The 17,510-nt window shown below is 38.0% G+C and overlaps 1 protein-coding gene across 3 annotated transcripts in view; it reads left to right on the forward strand.

Moving 5' to 3' along the window:
* The first annotated feature begins 1,438 nt into the window (after positions 1–1,438).
* LOC139966858 (ATP-dependent RNA helicase DHX30-like) overlaps positions 1,439–17,510 on the forward strand; it is a 41,183-nt gene continuing 25,111 nt past the window's right edge. The window contains exons 1-12 of one of the 3 annotated variants that reach the window (XM_071970284.1): positions 1,439–1,508; positions 3,651–4,904; positions 6,520–6,791; positions 7,457–7,618; positions 8,242–8,474; positions 9,299–9,449; positions 10,791–10,974; positions 11,744–11,903; positions 12,171–12,369; positions 15,866–15,943; positions 16,377–16,450; positions 17,142–17,271. In XM_071970284.1, the coding sequence (XP_071826385.1) occupies positions 1,445–1,508; positions 3,651–4,904; positions 6,520–6,791; positions 7,457–7,618; positions 8,242–8,474; positions 9,299–9,449; positions 10,791–10,974; positions 11,744–11,903; positions 12,171–12,369; positions 15,866–15,943; positions 16,377–16,450; positions 17,142–17,271 (2,961 nt within the window). In that variant the 5' untranslated portion in view covers positions 1,439–1,444. Of the gene's footprint in view, positions 1,509–2,933; positions 3,087–3,650; positions 4,905–5,498; positions 5,694–6,519; positions 6,792–7,456; positions 7,619–8,241; positions 8,475–9,298; positions 9,450–10,790; positions 10,975–11,743; positions 11,904–12,170; positions 12,370–15,865; positions 15,944–16,376; positions 16,451–17,141; positions 17,272–17,510 lie in introns of those variants that run through there. The other 2 variants (XM_071970285.1, XM_071970287.1) reach the window with 2 other exon arrangements.

Here is a 17,510-nt window from a genome sequence, read left to right on the forward strand (position 1 = left end):
ATAACGGTGTAGCGCTTGTCTGTCAGTTTCAGGGGAACCGGAAAATGTTTCCACTCTTCGATAACTTTTTCCACTCTCTGAGTTACGGTCTGATACAATAAGTGACCTATTCGGTGTTTAGTACTCGAAACGTTATCATACGCAGCATTTATAAGTCAGATGCTAATATTATTCTTACCTATTTTCGAATTAAAGTACTTGTAACAATACCGACGGTACAACAGGAAGCCGCATAATTTTTTCAATACGTTTGGAACTTTTGTTTGGAACATTGTATTACTTTATTATAGTGCACAGTACTATACTCATGGGCAGTGGCGGCGGAACCAGGGGGGCTTGGGGGGGCTCAGCCCCCCCAATGAAAAAGTTGAGGGGGCAAATGCATGATAAGCCCCCCCAATATTTACCAAGGTTCCGAAACGTGCATCTGCCCATTTTTCAATGCATACTTGTCGATCTGTCCGATGCACACGTATACTATATAGGTGTAATAATTTTAGTAATTGCTGGAGGACCCTCGGCCCGTCCCCTGGCTATAGATCACATTGTTACCCCAACCGCGTCTTCACGCCCCGTGAAAAGTGGAAGAAGTTAGTGTGAGTACCGGTAAGCGTAACACAACTTCGTCTTAGGCCAATGACTTGCCTCATTTCAGCCAGTTCTCCAACATCCCCTTACTTAGTGGCGGAGCGTCCATATATACAGTCAGGGGCGGATGCCCCCCCCCCCCCTGACGGACTCAAATGGACTGCTGGCGTCCTTTTCAGCTTTTCACTACTTTTTTACTTATTCGCGATTATTGACTATTTTATTGCGCTCTCATATACCTATTGACATTTGTCATATTCTGTTGGTGTAATTTTCCGACAAATTGGCGACGACACCTATTTATTCTCCGTTTATCTGCAAATTAGTAAGGCCCGAAAGGGTGATTTCCTGCAATCTAGGGAGTGTCTTTACTCAAAAATTTTCTGACCGCGATCCGCGCCAACCTGTGGTGGCGCTCCGCTTAGATAGTGTCGAAAGCGCCCCTACAGACTATTCTTGCCCCCCCCCTGACCAATACCCCTAGCTCCGCCACTGCCCTTACTACACTCAAAAACGTCTTTGTGAGTACACTTCGAGTAATAGCTACTCTCTTAAAACACCATCGAATATACAAATTACAATGTTTTTACAGACTTTCGTGTAATCTGAGAAATTGCAGGCTTGAGACCCATATTCTAGGGGTAGGTATTCGAAACATAAAACACTCGGGAAGTGCCGTTTCCGGCCATCTGGGGGTTTGAAAAAACCCAAAATTTTCTTGTACGCTCCGCGCCAACCCATGGTGGCGCTCCGCTTAGATAGTGTCCACACATTAGCCCCCCCAATAATTTTTCCGTTCCGCCGCGCCTGCTCATGGGTCTCTACTCCAGCAGTATCGTACATTACCAAGTACATTATGTATATAATGTGCGAAGATGAAGAATTCTACATGAGTAATGTATCGTACATTACCAAGTACAGTATGTATATAATGTGCGAAGATGAAAAATTCATATGAGTGATGTATGTTTTTTTTCCTCCGTTTATTCATCGTTTATCATCAATGCGAAGAGAAATTTGCTTTAGATTTGTAACAAAACTTCTTCATTTTTTGTTTTGTAAGTATATATATTACATGGAACACCACTTTCCGAGTACATGTGCAAGTATATAGCAAACTTCTAGGGTAAAGGAAACGGAATCGATATGGCTTAAATTGAATAAATCAGGGCATAAGGAAAAGGCGTGCCATAACTCCACAAAAGTAACTTTATGTTTACTAGAGCTGGAAGTTCTTAAATAGTTGAACCTTTCAATACTGATTATGAATTTGAATTTAAAGAAAAACTGATTGATGAGTGAAGTATGTTGCTTGATGTTTGTATTTATAACTGTTAGTCAAACACCCTACACATCTGCAGCACGTAGCTTACTACTGCCAAGTTTGTGATTCCAATATCAGACATAGGCTAAACATAAAGTGAATTGCAAGATGATAGCAACTTTATCACATTCGCCGGACTGTTGTTTCCTTTGCTTTCAATGACCACCAGGGAGCAGTTCTAAGTCTAAGGAGGTATATAATATATGTAAATAATATATTTTTATTATAATTATAATTCTTATTATTATTATTTTAATTATTATTATTTTAATAATAATTATTATTATAATTATTCTTATTCTTATTATTATTATTATTATTATTATTATTATTATTATTATTATTATTATTATAATTATAATTATTATTATTATTTTTTATTATTATTATTATTATTATTATAATTATTATAATCATTATAATTATTATTATTATTATTATTATTATTATTATTATTATCATTATTATTATTATTATTATTATTATTATTATTATTATTATTATTATTATATCAAAAGTATTCGGATAAAGAAGTACTCGAATCCTAGTAAAAGAGTACTCGGACCATTGCACTGGGTACACGAAGGTACTTGGTACTCAAATACAAGTACTTGTTCGATTACAACACTGGACCTATGTTACAAGCGGTTCGAAAAGGAGATGCCTCTGTCCGTTTTTCTATAATGAGTTTAAAGTAGGCATGATTTCGGATTCATCTCAGTTTTGTCTGAAATAGTGCATGAGAGATGCACAATTAAGATGCCTCAGTCTATGTTAGGCTACTGTCATTAATTATATATAATCGGTGTGTTGGTTCATGCCAGGCGTCACTAGTCACATGGATACATGTTTTAGTAACCCTGGATAGATTTTTGTACAGCGTTGTATAAACATATCTCTGAACGTGCAATACGTTCGTGCACTTTGAAGTTAAAGTTCGGGAATGCGCACGCGCAGTCGTTTTATCATGGCGCGCGCAAACTTTCCCCGTCCAACGCGTATGGGTAGTTTAAAAATAGCATATATCTATGCCATAGCCGGAGTGCATGTGTGATGTGCTTGTTGGGATTGCCCGTGGTAGACGGATTGCTGCAGCAGACAGGACCACACTTCTTCGTTCTATACACAATATATATTTTTTAATCGAATGCACCCAGCATGTCTAATCTCCAAGGTTCGTAAAATATGTGTCTTGCGTAGATTCAAATTTAACCCATAGCAATAGGATCGAAAACAATCCTTGAAACTAAGTCTACATTATGTACGTCATTATCAGGATAGCATAAGATTAAGCTATGATTTGGTTTCTGATCATATCTCTCTAATTTATATATCTCTATCTTATGCACATATACCTTTATAAATGTATTCAATTTATCGACTAAACTCCGGGAAATTGCTCATGCAGATTTTGTTTCCATTTAATATGTATAACGTAAGTTTCAAGGTGCCCAGACGTGGGCTTAATCTCAACTTTTTGTCTTACGGGGGTGGGGTACGGGGTGGGGTACGGGGTGGGGTACGGGGTGGGGTGGGGATGGGGCTGGGGTGGGATGAAGAAACTCGTTCTCTTTGTCGTTGGCTCATGATGGCGAGGGTGGAGGGCCCCGATGATCGTATTTTGTCTGGGGGCCTAAATCACCATCGTTAGTCCGCCCCTGGATACATTCCTATATGTGCATCTTATGTATATCTCTCTTGTAACTATTTCAGAACATTCTCTACATTTTGCCTTCAGGTAATATAGAAGTTGATGATGTCTATAATAGTAAGTTACTACACTTTCTCGTTAAAAACCAGTACAGAGAATGGGACAGTGTACTCAACAACGTTTATTCTCACCAAATACCTGAGACGCAAACAGAAAATAAGGACGAAATTGCAAAGCCTTTCCTTACATTCTCTTCACTTGATAACAATGACACTGAATCGCTCGACGAGTTCATGATCACGAAAGACCAAAATATTTTTCATTGTGAGTTGTGTAATATCACCTGTACGGGGAAGATTCCCGCTACAAGCCACGTAAGGGGTAAATCACATGTCAGGCGACGATGCTTGGCGAAGACAAGTTCTTTAGCAGGATCAGAAACCTTTTCGGTCTTTCAAGAGGAAGCTGGGAGTTTCTTCTGCACAATCTGTAGGATTAGTGTATCAGGAGAAGTAAATGCCCAGCAGCATCTTGACGGTAAAAAGCACGGAAAAATGTTCAAGAATGCAGCGCATGAACTTGGAAGAATCGAAGATGATTTATGTTTAAGTTTTAGTAAACTTACAGTGTCTGCTGCACCCGTGAGTAGTGGTCTCCCCTCATCTACACCTGGTTTAAGCATACAACGACAAGGGGCAACCTCCCAAGTAGATATGACGTCACTCGTTAGCAACACCAATCAAAAAGAGTCATTCAAAGTAGGTTTGACGTCATCCCTACGAAACACCCATCAAAGGGAGTCTTTGTTAACATGTGGTTTACAACGACAAGTAGATACAAACTCCCTTTTCACATGCAACACGTTATTAACATCTGATTCACAAACTCAAGAGGCAAAACCCCACATGAATGTGACGTCACCCATAAGAAACATTAATCAAAGTAATTCATCAGTAACATCTGATTTACAAACACATGGATCAACATATCCTTTAATTCTGACATCACCCGATAGTTACAACAAACCAAGTAATACATCTTCAATAGTGAAAAGTGCAGCGAAGGCAAGAAGTCTACAAGATGAGGAACGAATCACTGGACACGACCCAGACGAAGCAGACCTCTGTGGAATTCAAAATAATTTTCATCAAGATCTTGAAATCGATGAAAGTACCGATCAATGGCGTTGTAAAGTTTGTCACGTACCTTTGAACAGCGAGAAAGTAATCCAACAACACTTTAATGGCAGAGCCCATCATAACAAGAAGAAGCTGGTTGTTGTTGCAGTGGGACCATGCTATACAGAATGCGGAATCATGAAACAGAAGTTCGTTCATGAAGGTGAGAAACCAACAGTTTTATGAGATTTGTAATGTGGCTCAGATAAGTGAAAATTTCATTGCAGCAATATTTTGCTAAAGCATTGCGGACCTCCTTGCTAAAACTGAAATAATTTAATAAGGTGCGTTGCGTAATGACGTCACAACTGAACAACCTTACAGCAACTTTAAACACCGGAATGGGGCCATCAAGTAATACCAAGGTCAGGTAATCACGATGACTTAATTAAAACCACTGTAAACCCCTCGCAAATTCACGCATGCGTAATTTTCAAAAATTTAAATTTCAAACACTGACCACTGCTCCAGCAAAAGGTCCGGGGTTATGTACCTTGTGGGTATGCAAAGGTTTACATGGACGGGAAGGTGAGGAGTCGGAGATGACGGGAGGGGATTAAAAATAACTGGTATGCATGCATATTGAGAACACTTTTGCAAAAAGATTCTTCGTCTGTGCCTAGCTTGTTGAAATATTCCTTTACATGTAGTATTGACACGGGACATGATCAATTTTACTTTTTTGCATCAGTTTGTCATCAGTTTGGGTAACTCTGGCAAGTCAAAAAGTTTACAGATGTACAATATAGGACTCCGTATTTATTGCAAATCAAAATGGCAGCCTCCATGTGCACATGGTTAAAGCCTCCATGTCAACAACTTTCGGCGATTCATTTGGTCTATTCACGTCTTTTGATCCAACGACATGATTATTTAAAATGTAGTCGCCATTTCGAACGAAGTTTTAGTAGGACTAGCCTTCTACTTGCCAGAAAAAGACAGAAATCAAAGAGTGCGTTAGTTCGCTTCGAACCTCGAGCATTGCCTTCATAACGTTACTGTAACTTTGTGTATGACTCATAACGAGCCTTGGCCTAACCTAGCCTAACTTAATTAAAATAGACAAGTCTAAGTTGGGTTGGCCAACAGGCAATAGCAGTTCTGGGAACAGTTCAGGTTACTGATCTTACTACTAAATTAGGCGAAGGCTGGGCCCTACCGTCAGGCCTTAGCTATGTAACTATGTTGTTACTGTTATCAATATCAGTGCAGATGTTAGTACTTAGTAGTTACCTAGCTGCTTACATAACCATTGTGAATAATTCCCCAAACTTGTATTCTTTCTGGACCTTTTCTGGTCAATCCTGCCATATTTGTAAGCCTAGAAGAACATAACACATGGTTCACATTCACAGCTTGTAACTCATAGATTGCGCCTGGGCCATGTTACTTGTTAGGTTACTACCATGAATATTATTTGCCATGATACAAAGCAAAATGGTGTCATTATTGGCAAGATGGGTCAGTGTTTCAGTTTTGAAATATGCCTAAAATATGCATTTGTGATTAGGTTTCCGTAACGCATTGCAGAGTAAGAGAAATAAGGCAATATAAATTATCATGTCCGCTGTGATGTAGTAAACCCTATCCTTCCTTTTGGATTACGTGTAGCTACTAATGTTAGTGTTGAAAAGTGATGGGTTTCTTATGACCAATTGATATGTCAAACCAGTAGCCTAGGCACACTCTTTTTATGTATTTTATGTTTTATGTTAGAATCGAAGCTTCAGTTACAAGACTAACGTTGTTAATTTTATCAATTGCTTTTCTTTTTCTAGAGCCAGTGCTAAAAGCTTTAGTTGATGATCATGCTGGAATTCAAGCACTCTCTCAGTTTACCACACCAAAGCAAACACTAAACACTTTGCTGCAGAGCTCAAATTTACCAAATTCCAACAAGCTGGCCAGATACGAAACAAGGCGTATCAAGGAAGTGTACCAAACGGTACTCCGTCTCAATTGGCCGCAAGAGTTTGCCATCACAGGACTTGGAAGGAAGAAGGTAGATTCTGAGAGAGCTGCAGCAGCCTTAGCCTGTGTACAGTTACAGGTAAGATTTGATGACCAAAAAACATCCTGATGTGATCGACCAAACCACTTAAGAGTCGGCCTTTAGAATTGTACAAACCTTAGCCAGTATTAGTTGTGCAAAGAACCTTGATGCAAATACAATAGTTTGGACATTGTAAATGGATGTTACAGAAAGGTTAAAAATGTTTAATAATTAGTTGTAAATGTTCTAATGCATGGCAAGGAGATGGACAGTGGGAAGGAAAAAGAGGTAGCAGAGGGGGGGGGGGGGCAGAGCTATGAGGCAGGGAATAATTTTATCCAGTGTTGCCCAAAATTCTATGTAAAATGGTGACATTGCTATACAAGTCCAAACTTGTATAGCCTTTTCCTGCACAGGAACCGTAGTATTTTACAGGAAATAAAAGAAAACAGTGCATCGAAACTGCTATACAAAATTTGAACGCTATATTATTCCCTGTGCGGACATGTTACTAGTTAATATCAATTTGATTTTTCCACTTATTTTCTTGCAAAACTAGACATCTTTGTCAGTATGAAAATTGTTATTTTTACTTTGTTTTAGTTACTTTGTTAAAAAGATGCATTTAGCTTGTTACGATTGAAATAATGATTAACCAACTCTTTGTCATCTTTATCGAGCGTGATTATTGGACAGTTTTTAATTCCCATCCACCTCAACAGAAGCTTGGAGTTCTTCAAAATGACGGTAGCCCGAGCAATGGAACTACTACGAAAAATCCCAATGCTATCAAACAACATCTACAGAAAAATTCACTCCCAGAATTTGTTCAATTACCAAATGACCTGAAGCAGAGAATATTAACATTGCATACAAGCCAAAAGGTACAGTAGTGGCAAAGCTGTGATTGTCTAGCATCTTCTAAAGAAAGCGGAATGGTCACTTATATTAACATTGAATTATCATGCGACATAATCAAAATCAGCATTCAATAGCACTTTTAATAAAATTCTTAAGTTAAAGGAATTTACTTACGCATATAAACTGTCTAGAAAATTTGTAGTTGATGAAATCTCGTCTTCTGGTGAGAATCCCACCTGTTGTCAAATTGCACATTTTGAGCTGTGTCGCTGTTAGAAATGAATCCATGTATCGGTTCTTTGTAAAGTTTAAATAGCTTTTTAGTACCTGGTATTTAGTATATCAATATCGTGTTAATACTCAGTTCAAACCTCATTTTTTGCAAGTTCTCTCCTATTGTTGTACATATGTTATTGTTTTCATGTTAAGGTTAAGTCGCATCATTGCCAGTAAGTTTCTTGACCTGCCACAATGTACTGTCACCTAAGTGAAACCCTTTGAGTATCTATATCTGAGTGTTATCATTCTGGAGAATGGTTGACTGGTGTCATCACAGGTTTTTAAAACCAACTCTCCATTTACCAACTACCAAAAAGCTTTCTAGTTAAAACTATAGTCTAAACCAATGATTATTGTGTACCGTTAGGAATCCTTAGAGGAGGGACACAATGGCATGCGCTTCATGGATGAGTTTGATCCTCGTTTTGAAGAAGAGAGGGTAAGGACCACTGACATCATCACTGGTCGAGAGTTACAAGAAATCAGCGAAGAGAGCCTGAATCAACGCAGTGAGTTCTTGTACAATAGGTGGCAGCAGACGAGATGGAACCAGAACGAAGCTGCGCTATCCGCTACAGACTTGCCAATCGTATCTGAAAGGTTATTCAATCAATTATGAGCATTGTATATATTTTTCGGTGGTGACAAATGTCTTTTTAGGCAATTAGTTTCCTTCATAACCTAATATTGTTGCCCCTGGAGACAGCAGGATGTATTGTAGGAAATGCAGCAGGAACTTAAAGAGTTTGTTAAAAACTATTTTGATTTTATGCTCTGTTACAAAGACATCTATGTGCTGGTGAGAAGTGGGGATTTGTCTAGATGGATGGTGGCATTTAAAACTACTCTTAGCATAGGACTGACTGTATTAGCTCCCTCTTACATTTTAGTGTGTGTGTGTGTATACAGTATATCAGACTTGTTGTACCAGCACTGAATCATGGGAATGAGTACAAGAAAGAACTCCCCTGGGTACAAGTACGAGTACAGGGCTCTTTAGCGCTGGAATGAGTGCAAGTATCTATACTAGATATCTAAAATGTACATGTAGTAGTACGCATCCTGCAGGGTGAGTACCACAATACAAGCAGCTATGTTAGAGTGATTATGGCCTCATAACTACCATTCTGGTATATTTTTCTCGGACGTCATAGCAACAGGCTTTATTTGAACACCACATAATGTCATATGCACCAAGACATAATTGTATTCACAAGACACAAAAGATTGTTACTTAAAAGTTTTGGGAGTTGCAAAGGATGCCTTTTACCAAGTGCCCTTCAGGGTGCAGGTTGGCTCCTCATGACATTGAACCATATTTATTGTAATTCTCTTGACTGTCTAGATTCTGTGATACTTCAAATTTCAAGGAAATCTTAGATGAGATATCTTACTGGTCTACATGTCTTGTTTTTTTTGGACAGGGAGAGAATCATCTCACTCCTGGAGAATAATCGTGTGGTGGTGCTCTGTGGAGAGACCGGGTGTGGCAAGACAACTCAAGTGCCACAGTTTATATTAGATAGTTACCTAGAGAAGAGAGAAGGTGCCAAGTGCAATATTGTTGTAACACAAGTATGTAGTACCGATAATACGATCAGAATATTTCAATTCTACAAGTACTCATATGAAACGAGTATTTCATTCTTTAAGTAAACAGAAAACATCGTGTCGGTTTCTTGGTAAGCGTTAAAATCACGTATAGAACATTTTGTGTGACTAAGAACATGTATGTAAGTGTACCATAAATCAGATGGAAAAAAAAATTCATATCTAACAATATGTAACGGATGGACTAACAGTGCCAGTTGTCATAACAGTAATCAACCTTCCTGTCGAAGGAAAGAAGGATTATCGTAGGTCGCAGAAGGTTATCACTGTTTGTCAAATCGATGAAATAAGCTTGGCAGAGTAAATAGAATTTCCCCACAGCAGACGTATGGTGGTGTTTAGAAATAGATGTACACAACTGGAGAAATCTCCACAACAGATATATGCTTGTGTTTGTAGCAAATGACACTCAGAGAAATAGATGTACACAAGTGGAGAAGTCCCCACAACAGACATATGCTTGTGTTTGTAGCAAATGAGACTCAGAGAAATAGATTTACACAAGTGGAGAAGTCCCCACAACAGACATATGCTTGTGTTTTTAGCAAATGAGACTCAGAGAAATAGATTTACACAAGTGGAGAAGTCCCCACAACAGACATATGCTTGTGTTTTTAGCAAATAAGACTCAGAGAAATAGATTTACACAAGTGGAGAAGTCTCCACAACAGACATCTGCTTGTGTTTGTAGCAAACAAGACTCAGTGATATAGATTTACACAAGTGGAGAAGTCCCCACAACAGACATCTGCTTGTGTTTGTGATACTGATATGGTTAGTTTGTCCCATCGATGAGGTAACAGAGGTATTGGTACCTCAACCAAGTCTGCTGCTGTGGTAATCAGTAGTGTGTTAATAATTATCTTAAGTACATTGCAATCTTGTCACACACATTTATCTTCAGACCTAGCGAAATGTGTAAAAAAATATTTTTCAAAACTGGTCAGGCTAAATTTCCAGCTGTTCATTTTTAGGATAGATCAAAATATATTTTAAAAGTTATATCTATGTGCTAGTTTAATAGTGAAAATGTAGTGGATCTGGTACAAAGTGCACTAGAGGTTCATAGTTAATGCAAACTGTCTGAGCAATTGGTAGCATGCTAATAGTCAACCTTCTGTACCATCTGGCAGTTCTAACTTGTTTACATTTTCTTGTTGTTGTTGTTGTTTAGTCTGCCTCCCTGAAGGATATTCTTGCTTCTCAGATCTAACATCTACGTGATACAAGTGACCCTTTCTGTCAGTTTCTCTAAGGCTTATAAATGTATTTATGCTTCTTTTGGTTTGTTTCATTTTTTCACAGCCTCGTAGGATCAGTGCAATATCCGTGGCGGAGCGTGTAACCGTGGAGAGAGGAGAGCGCATGGGGGATACAGTCGGGTACCAAGTCAGGCTGAAGAGTCACCTCCCTCACCCGAATGGATGTATTTTATACTGCACGACTGGAATTCTCTTGAAGAAGCTGCAGAATAACCCGACTCTGGAAGGTAAAAACTAAATTTTATTCAAAGTTTTGACAGGCTGTTGACAACTTTTCTCTTTAACATTTTAATGCTCGTAGGTGAAAAATCTTGCAAGAGTCAGAAGTTGGGAACATAATTGTCTTCATTAGTGGTGTGGATCTTCAAGGGCTTATAAAAATGTTGAAAGATGAGTCACAGAATACAGTGATGATATTGAAGTAGGTTTGCAAAATAACATCTCAATGAGAAGGGGGGAGGGGGGGGGGGAATACTTCAGAGACTTGTTAGCATATATTAAACTGGAATGACTGTGTGTTGCTACGAATAAAATAAAGAAATTTCTAACAATGTGCCAAAATAAATACTGCACCATATTAAGGTTCCTAGCACTGTACAATACCAATGGACATAGGTGTAAATTTGTCTTCTGATGTATCCACTTTTAAAAATTGAAAAAGTTGAATTCAAACTTTGAAGAAAGATGCAAAATATTCTGCTGCACATGGTATTTCATCTCTGACATTACACTGGTTGCTTCAAGGTCACTTTTGTTACAAGCAAAGAAGTTTCGAATTAACCCTGAGCATGTAGGAACTGAACGACAGTTTCTTTGTATAGAAAATCAATGTAATTTTGAACTACTTTTTAAGAAAAATGAAATGTTATTTGAAAGGTAGTTTTATGTCTTACAACAAAAGATGCAGAAAACATTCATGTCGTCGGACATCGGATATCGACTCCCGAATCCAACTTGAGCTCGTCTCTGAATTTGATATTTTTGATTTATTTTCAGGGATCAGTCACATCGTGGTTGATGAAGTCCACGAGAGAGACATCAACATCGACTTTCTCTTGGTGCTGCTGAAGAGCGCCCTCAGATCCAACCCCAACCTCACGTTACTCCTCATGAGTGCCTCCATCAATGCTGAGATGTTTTCGAGATATTTTGATGGGTGAGTGAGGGCGCCATAAATCTGCTCACTTTCACGCATTTGTTGAAATCATTCGTGATGTGAATTTGCTTTACACACCCGTTTTATTGATAGTTATGCGTTCATGGACAGGTCCTTCATCTTGGTAATTTCATGATATGACTTGTAGATCTTTTTGTGTTCTAACATAAAACAGTTGTCAATAACTCAATTGGACATAGTTTTCCTCAGTTCATTTGTGGTGTTTTTGAGGATTTTCAATTGAGTTCTTTTCTGTTTGATATCTAGATGTCCTCTCATATCAGTACCCGGTAGAATGTACCAGGTGCAAGAGTATTTCCTCCCTGAGGTGATGGATAGACTCCAAGAGGCGGGTATCAGGCATCACCGTCAATCGGTCAACTTAGGCGATGAGGCTGAAAAACCAGAAACAGACCATGATCTTGTAGTTGACGTCGTCAAATATCTTGATCAGGTTAAACCACCTGTTAGTATCTCTTTTTTCTATGTAATAATATCCCTGTATACATGCAGGCATACATGTGGAAAAAATGTATCACCCACTTATTAGATTCAATGTAAACGAGGACTGTACGGCTCAGTTCTAAGAACACAGGATATGCAGTTTTGAAGTAACAAGTTTTAAGGCCATTGGAAACGGAACTGGGGTTTTTTTTGGCTCCTGAATTTTTTTTTTTCTATTGTTACAGTTAGTTTACTATTTTCTTTGGTTACTAGGTCATCTGATTCCTTAGATTTAATTTCTGAAAATGCATACATGTATTGAGTATAGTCATTGTACTTGTTTAGTGCTGATATGCATATTGAGTTAATTTGTGTGCAGCCACAATGTTTCAGTGGCAATATGTGTACTTTGGTACATTGTATGTAGCAGTGGTATTTGTGTGATAGTGGCATACATGTTGCAGTGGTATTTGTGTGATAGTGGTATGCATGTGGCAGTGGTATGTGTGTGATAGTGGTATGCAAGTGGCAGTGGTGTGTGTGTGATAGTGGCATGCATGGCAGTGGTATGTATGTGATAGTGGTATGCATGTGGCAGTGGTATTTGTGTGATAGTGGTATGCATGTGGCAGTGGTGTGTGTGTGATAGTGGTATGCATGTGGCAGTGGTATTTGTGTGATAGTGGTATGCATGTGGCAGTGGTATTTGTGTGATAGTGGTATGCATGTGGCAGTGGTGTGTGTGTGATAGTGGTATGCATGTGGCAGTGGTATTTGTGTGATAGTGGTATGCATGTGGCAGTGGTATGAGTGTGATAGTGGTATGCATGTGGCAGTGGTGTGTGATAGTGGTATGCATGTGACAGTGGTAGGTGTGTGATAGTGGTATGTATGTGGTATGTGTGTGATAGTGGTATGCATGTTGCAGTTTTATGTGTGATAGTGGTAATGCATGTGGCAGTGGTATGAGTGTGATAGTAGTATGCAGGTGGCAGTGGTATGTGTGTGATAGTGGTATGTGTGTGATAGTGGTTTGCATGTGGCAGTGGTATGTGTGATAATGGTATGCATGTGGCAGTGGTGTGTGATAGTGGTATGCATGTGACAGTGGTAAGGTGTGTGATAGTGGTATGTGTGTGATAGTGGTATGCATGTTGCAGTGGTATTTGTGTGATACTGGTATCTATGTGGCAGTGGTATTGTGTGATAGTGGTACGCATGTTGCAGTGGTATGTGTGTGATAGTGCCATGCATGTGGCAGTGGTATGTGTGTGATAGTGTTATGCATTCAGTTATGGTATAGGTATGATAGTGGTATGACTTTGAATACAGTATGTGTGTCTCAGTCATATGTGTGTGGCAGTTGTATGCATGTGACTGTGCTATGTGTTGAGCAGTAGTATGTATTTGTCTTAGCACTGTATGTTCATATGTCTGCTCTATAATTCTTCAATTGTAATATTTCTCTTTCATTGTTATTGACTTACAACAGGGTAGTATTTATTTATCTTAGCACTGTATGTTCATATGTCTGCTCTATAATTCTTCAATTGTTATTTTTATCTCAATACATTACATGTATAGAGATATTGTAACAGTAAGTGGGACTCTCTCTTTTCTTAAAAATTTTTCAGCGTCTTCATATAAAGTTCTTTTTCTCTGGAATTTTCAGAGCAAGCATATATCATATAGGCCAACAAAAGTTACTATTTTTTATTCGAGAATTTTATCTCATTCTATGACTTTTTCACCGATTTATGTCCAAATCGGGCCAATTTGGACTGAAATACAGTCGAAACAACCCATTTTTGCACACGCTCCAAAACTTATGTTTTATGAAAGAGAATAGAATAGAATTGTCTTTCAACAGTGGTATCGTCTAAGATAGGGTCCTATATATTATATATTTTATTAACATTTTAAACTTTCATTTGTTTTTTACAGGTAGGTATTAATAAGAATTTTACTACCTGTATATGACATTTTATGGCTTTTATTTGCTTTATTTGATGTTTAAATGATTTTTCTTTCTTAAAACAACACTGAGCTGCCGCCCCTACTTTTAGTAAAAAGGTCCGTTTTTGATGATTAAGCCCCGCCCCCAAGTCTGTTTTGTAGCAGATTGGCTATGACTCATGGCAGCTACATGTTAGATATACGAAAATGGCTACCCTCGCGACCAATTTTCTCTACTGTAGTTAGGTACGCCAGGTGTAGTCTATTGCATTCTAATTACATATACACATTTTGTACTGCTGAATTCTACGTAGTGCATTTAATTTATATTAGGCCTTCGTTTTTGTAACATCCATTTAAGGATAGTACTGGTGTTCAGGTAGCTTTTCAGAGCAAGGGCCATGACAAGTTTGTTTGATTGCCCTTCATGTATTTTGTATAATTACGTATACACATTCTTGTATTTCTGAAGGCTACTTACTGTAAGCCTAGTGCATTTAAACAAATATATATATAGGCCTAGGCCCCCTAGGCCTATTAGGCTTTCAGTGATAGCCACATTAGCATTGTACTGGTGTTCAGACAGCTTTTCCTAGGAAGGACCAGGGTAAGTTTGTTTGATGGGTACGTATTTAAGAGGAGCCGGCCATAGCATCACAACTTTTATAAGACTATAAAAATTGTATAAGGTTATGTTTTATTTATAAGAATATAAGATGTATAAGGTTATAAGAAGTATGTTTAGCTTTCTTTTGAACCTGTAATGTTTGACATCAAATGTACAAAGAATTAAAATAAAATAACAAAATGGAGAGGAACTGAGGAGGCTATTATGGGAGGAGGAGGCCACCCATCACTTGCATATAAAAACTTGTAATCTTCTTTTACATTATTTTTTCCAAGTCATAAATCCATGAAATCTTCATGTCAGAAAAATTGAGATGGAAAAACGTGGGTTGTTTTGATATCTAGAAGTGGACATAGTTTTGATGGTAGTCACCACTACAGTCTACAGTAACATACAGTAGGTCAATAGGCCTAGCTCTCAAGGCAGGCATCAAGAATATGGTCGAGTTGTTCGCCTCTTCTAATTTGGCCGTTGTCATTGACGTCAAACTATAGGACCAAAAAGTCCAACAGAGACTGACCCAACATGAAGGATACCACATAAAAAACAAGTTCTTAAATATTCTATGACATTACTAAACCTTGCAACGTCGTTCTTTCGACTAACAGGCAATGAGCGCTAAAGGCAAGACTAGCAGGATAAATTGTAACCTGCAGAGACTATTCGTGGCAAAGTAGCAAAAATGCAAGTTATATATTTGTTGTACCATGATTGATATTGATAATTGTAGAGACAGAGCAAAGATTTGAAATTAGGAATCAAAATTAAAACTTCCAGTATTGAGATACTGCGTCATTAATGCTCTTGTTCTCTATCATTGTTATTGACTTACAACAGGGTAGTATTTATTTATCTTAGCACTGTTTGTTCATATGTCTGCTCTATAATTCTTCAATTGTTATTTTGTTCTATCATTGTTATTGACTTACAACAGGGTGCCATTCTCGTCTTCCTCCCTGGCTGGCAGGATATAAAGACAGTCAACGATAGGCTTCGGAACACATTGCGAAAGGTAAGGTGGTTAAGCATATTTTCTACCACTGTTTCAGCAACAGTTCAGGAGTCTATTGGTGCAACAGTTTGCAAGCATTTTTACATGTTTTCAAATATATAGTTACGATTGCGACCGAATGTGTTCGGCAAGGTCGAATAAAATAAGTAGAATATATGTGATAAGGTTGTAGCAATTAAGTGATGTATCACATGTTTGATAACTTCAGTAAATGCCCCAAAAATTAGGAGCCAAATAATGAATCTGGAAAGAATCATCGAGTTGTGAAGATAGCAACATTTTATATTTTAATGTGGAATAATTTTGATATGGGGTTCGGGAGTGAAAGGTTACCTCAAGATCATAACAATCACACAGAAGTCAAAATGTGTGTGTAACCATGTATTCATATAGTATTTCATGATAATTTATGTATTTCTCAATTTTCTCGAAGGATGGTGAAGCTCGTTACATCTTTCCGGTACACTCGAGTATTCCATTGAGTGAGCAACAACAGATCTTTCAGAGGTAGGAATACCCAGTCTAGCTGACATCCTGTGTTTTTCTTAATTCCAGATTATTGTGCGGCCCTCCCTGTTTGTTTCTCTTTTTATTTTACAAATCTTAGCTAAAATTCTCTACTAGCCTTATTTTCATAGTAATCATTCAGATTTTCCTGTTTCATCTGAAGCATAAATTAAGTGGGGCAGATGGCAGTTTTTTGATTTGGATTCATTGTGGCACACCAAAAGGATAATTGTATGATCACGTTTATTTGTATTAATAATTGTATTATCACGATATTTGTATAAATACGATAATTGTATGATCACGGTAATTGTATTAATATGATAATTGTATTATCATTGTTTTAACACGTTGCACTCACAGGTCTTACTCGGGTAAAGGTCCCAGCCGGCCGGCTGGCCATGTAATCATACGCAGCAACCTCAGAACAAGGAGTACGACAAGTAGATTAAAAATAAATATGACATCACCATACCATTTTTGTCTCTAGAAAACAAATAAAAGAAAACATGAGGGCTGGAAGTCTAATTGAACATTGGCAATGGCTGAAGAGAAAGTGAATTGAAAAGAAAAAAACACTTAATTAAAAATTGTCTTGTATTTTACATCAATGATTGATATGAAATCTTGCAAGTGGTACCATATTTCACTACTAAGTTACATTCTATTTTTCGTTGTGTGTCAAATATAGACCTCCCGAAGGTCGTCGGAAGATCGTTCTGGCCACAAACATCGCTGAGACTTCGATAACGATCGATGACGTGGTCTATGTTGTTAACACAGGCAGCCACAAAGAGCAGCGATATAAAATGAATCTGGGGGTGAGTTTGGTCTATTTATACAACTGTTCTAAGGAAGAGGCAGACCCAACCATCATTCTGTACCTTGTGGATATGTTTGTGATGAACAACTCCCACAAAGAAACAACAACAAATTTAGTTTTGGTTTCCCATATATTATATAGTTTTATTAATCCTGTTTGGGGGCATTGTTTCCTTGTGATAGGCGGTTGCCATGTTTATTTATTTTTGCAGGAAGGGTGACCTGTTTTCCTTATTTA

This window comes from Apostichopus japonicus, chromosome 4 (assembly GCF_037975245.1).
Source record: "Apostichopus japonicus isolate 1M-3 chromosome 4, ASM3797524v1, whole genome shotgun sequence".
Taxonomy (NCBI): domain Eukaryota; kingdom Metazoa; phylum Echinodermata; class Holothuroidea; order Aspidochirotida; family Stichopodidae; genus Apostichopus; species Apostichopus japonicus.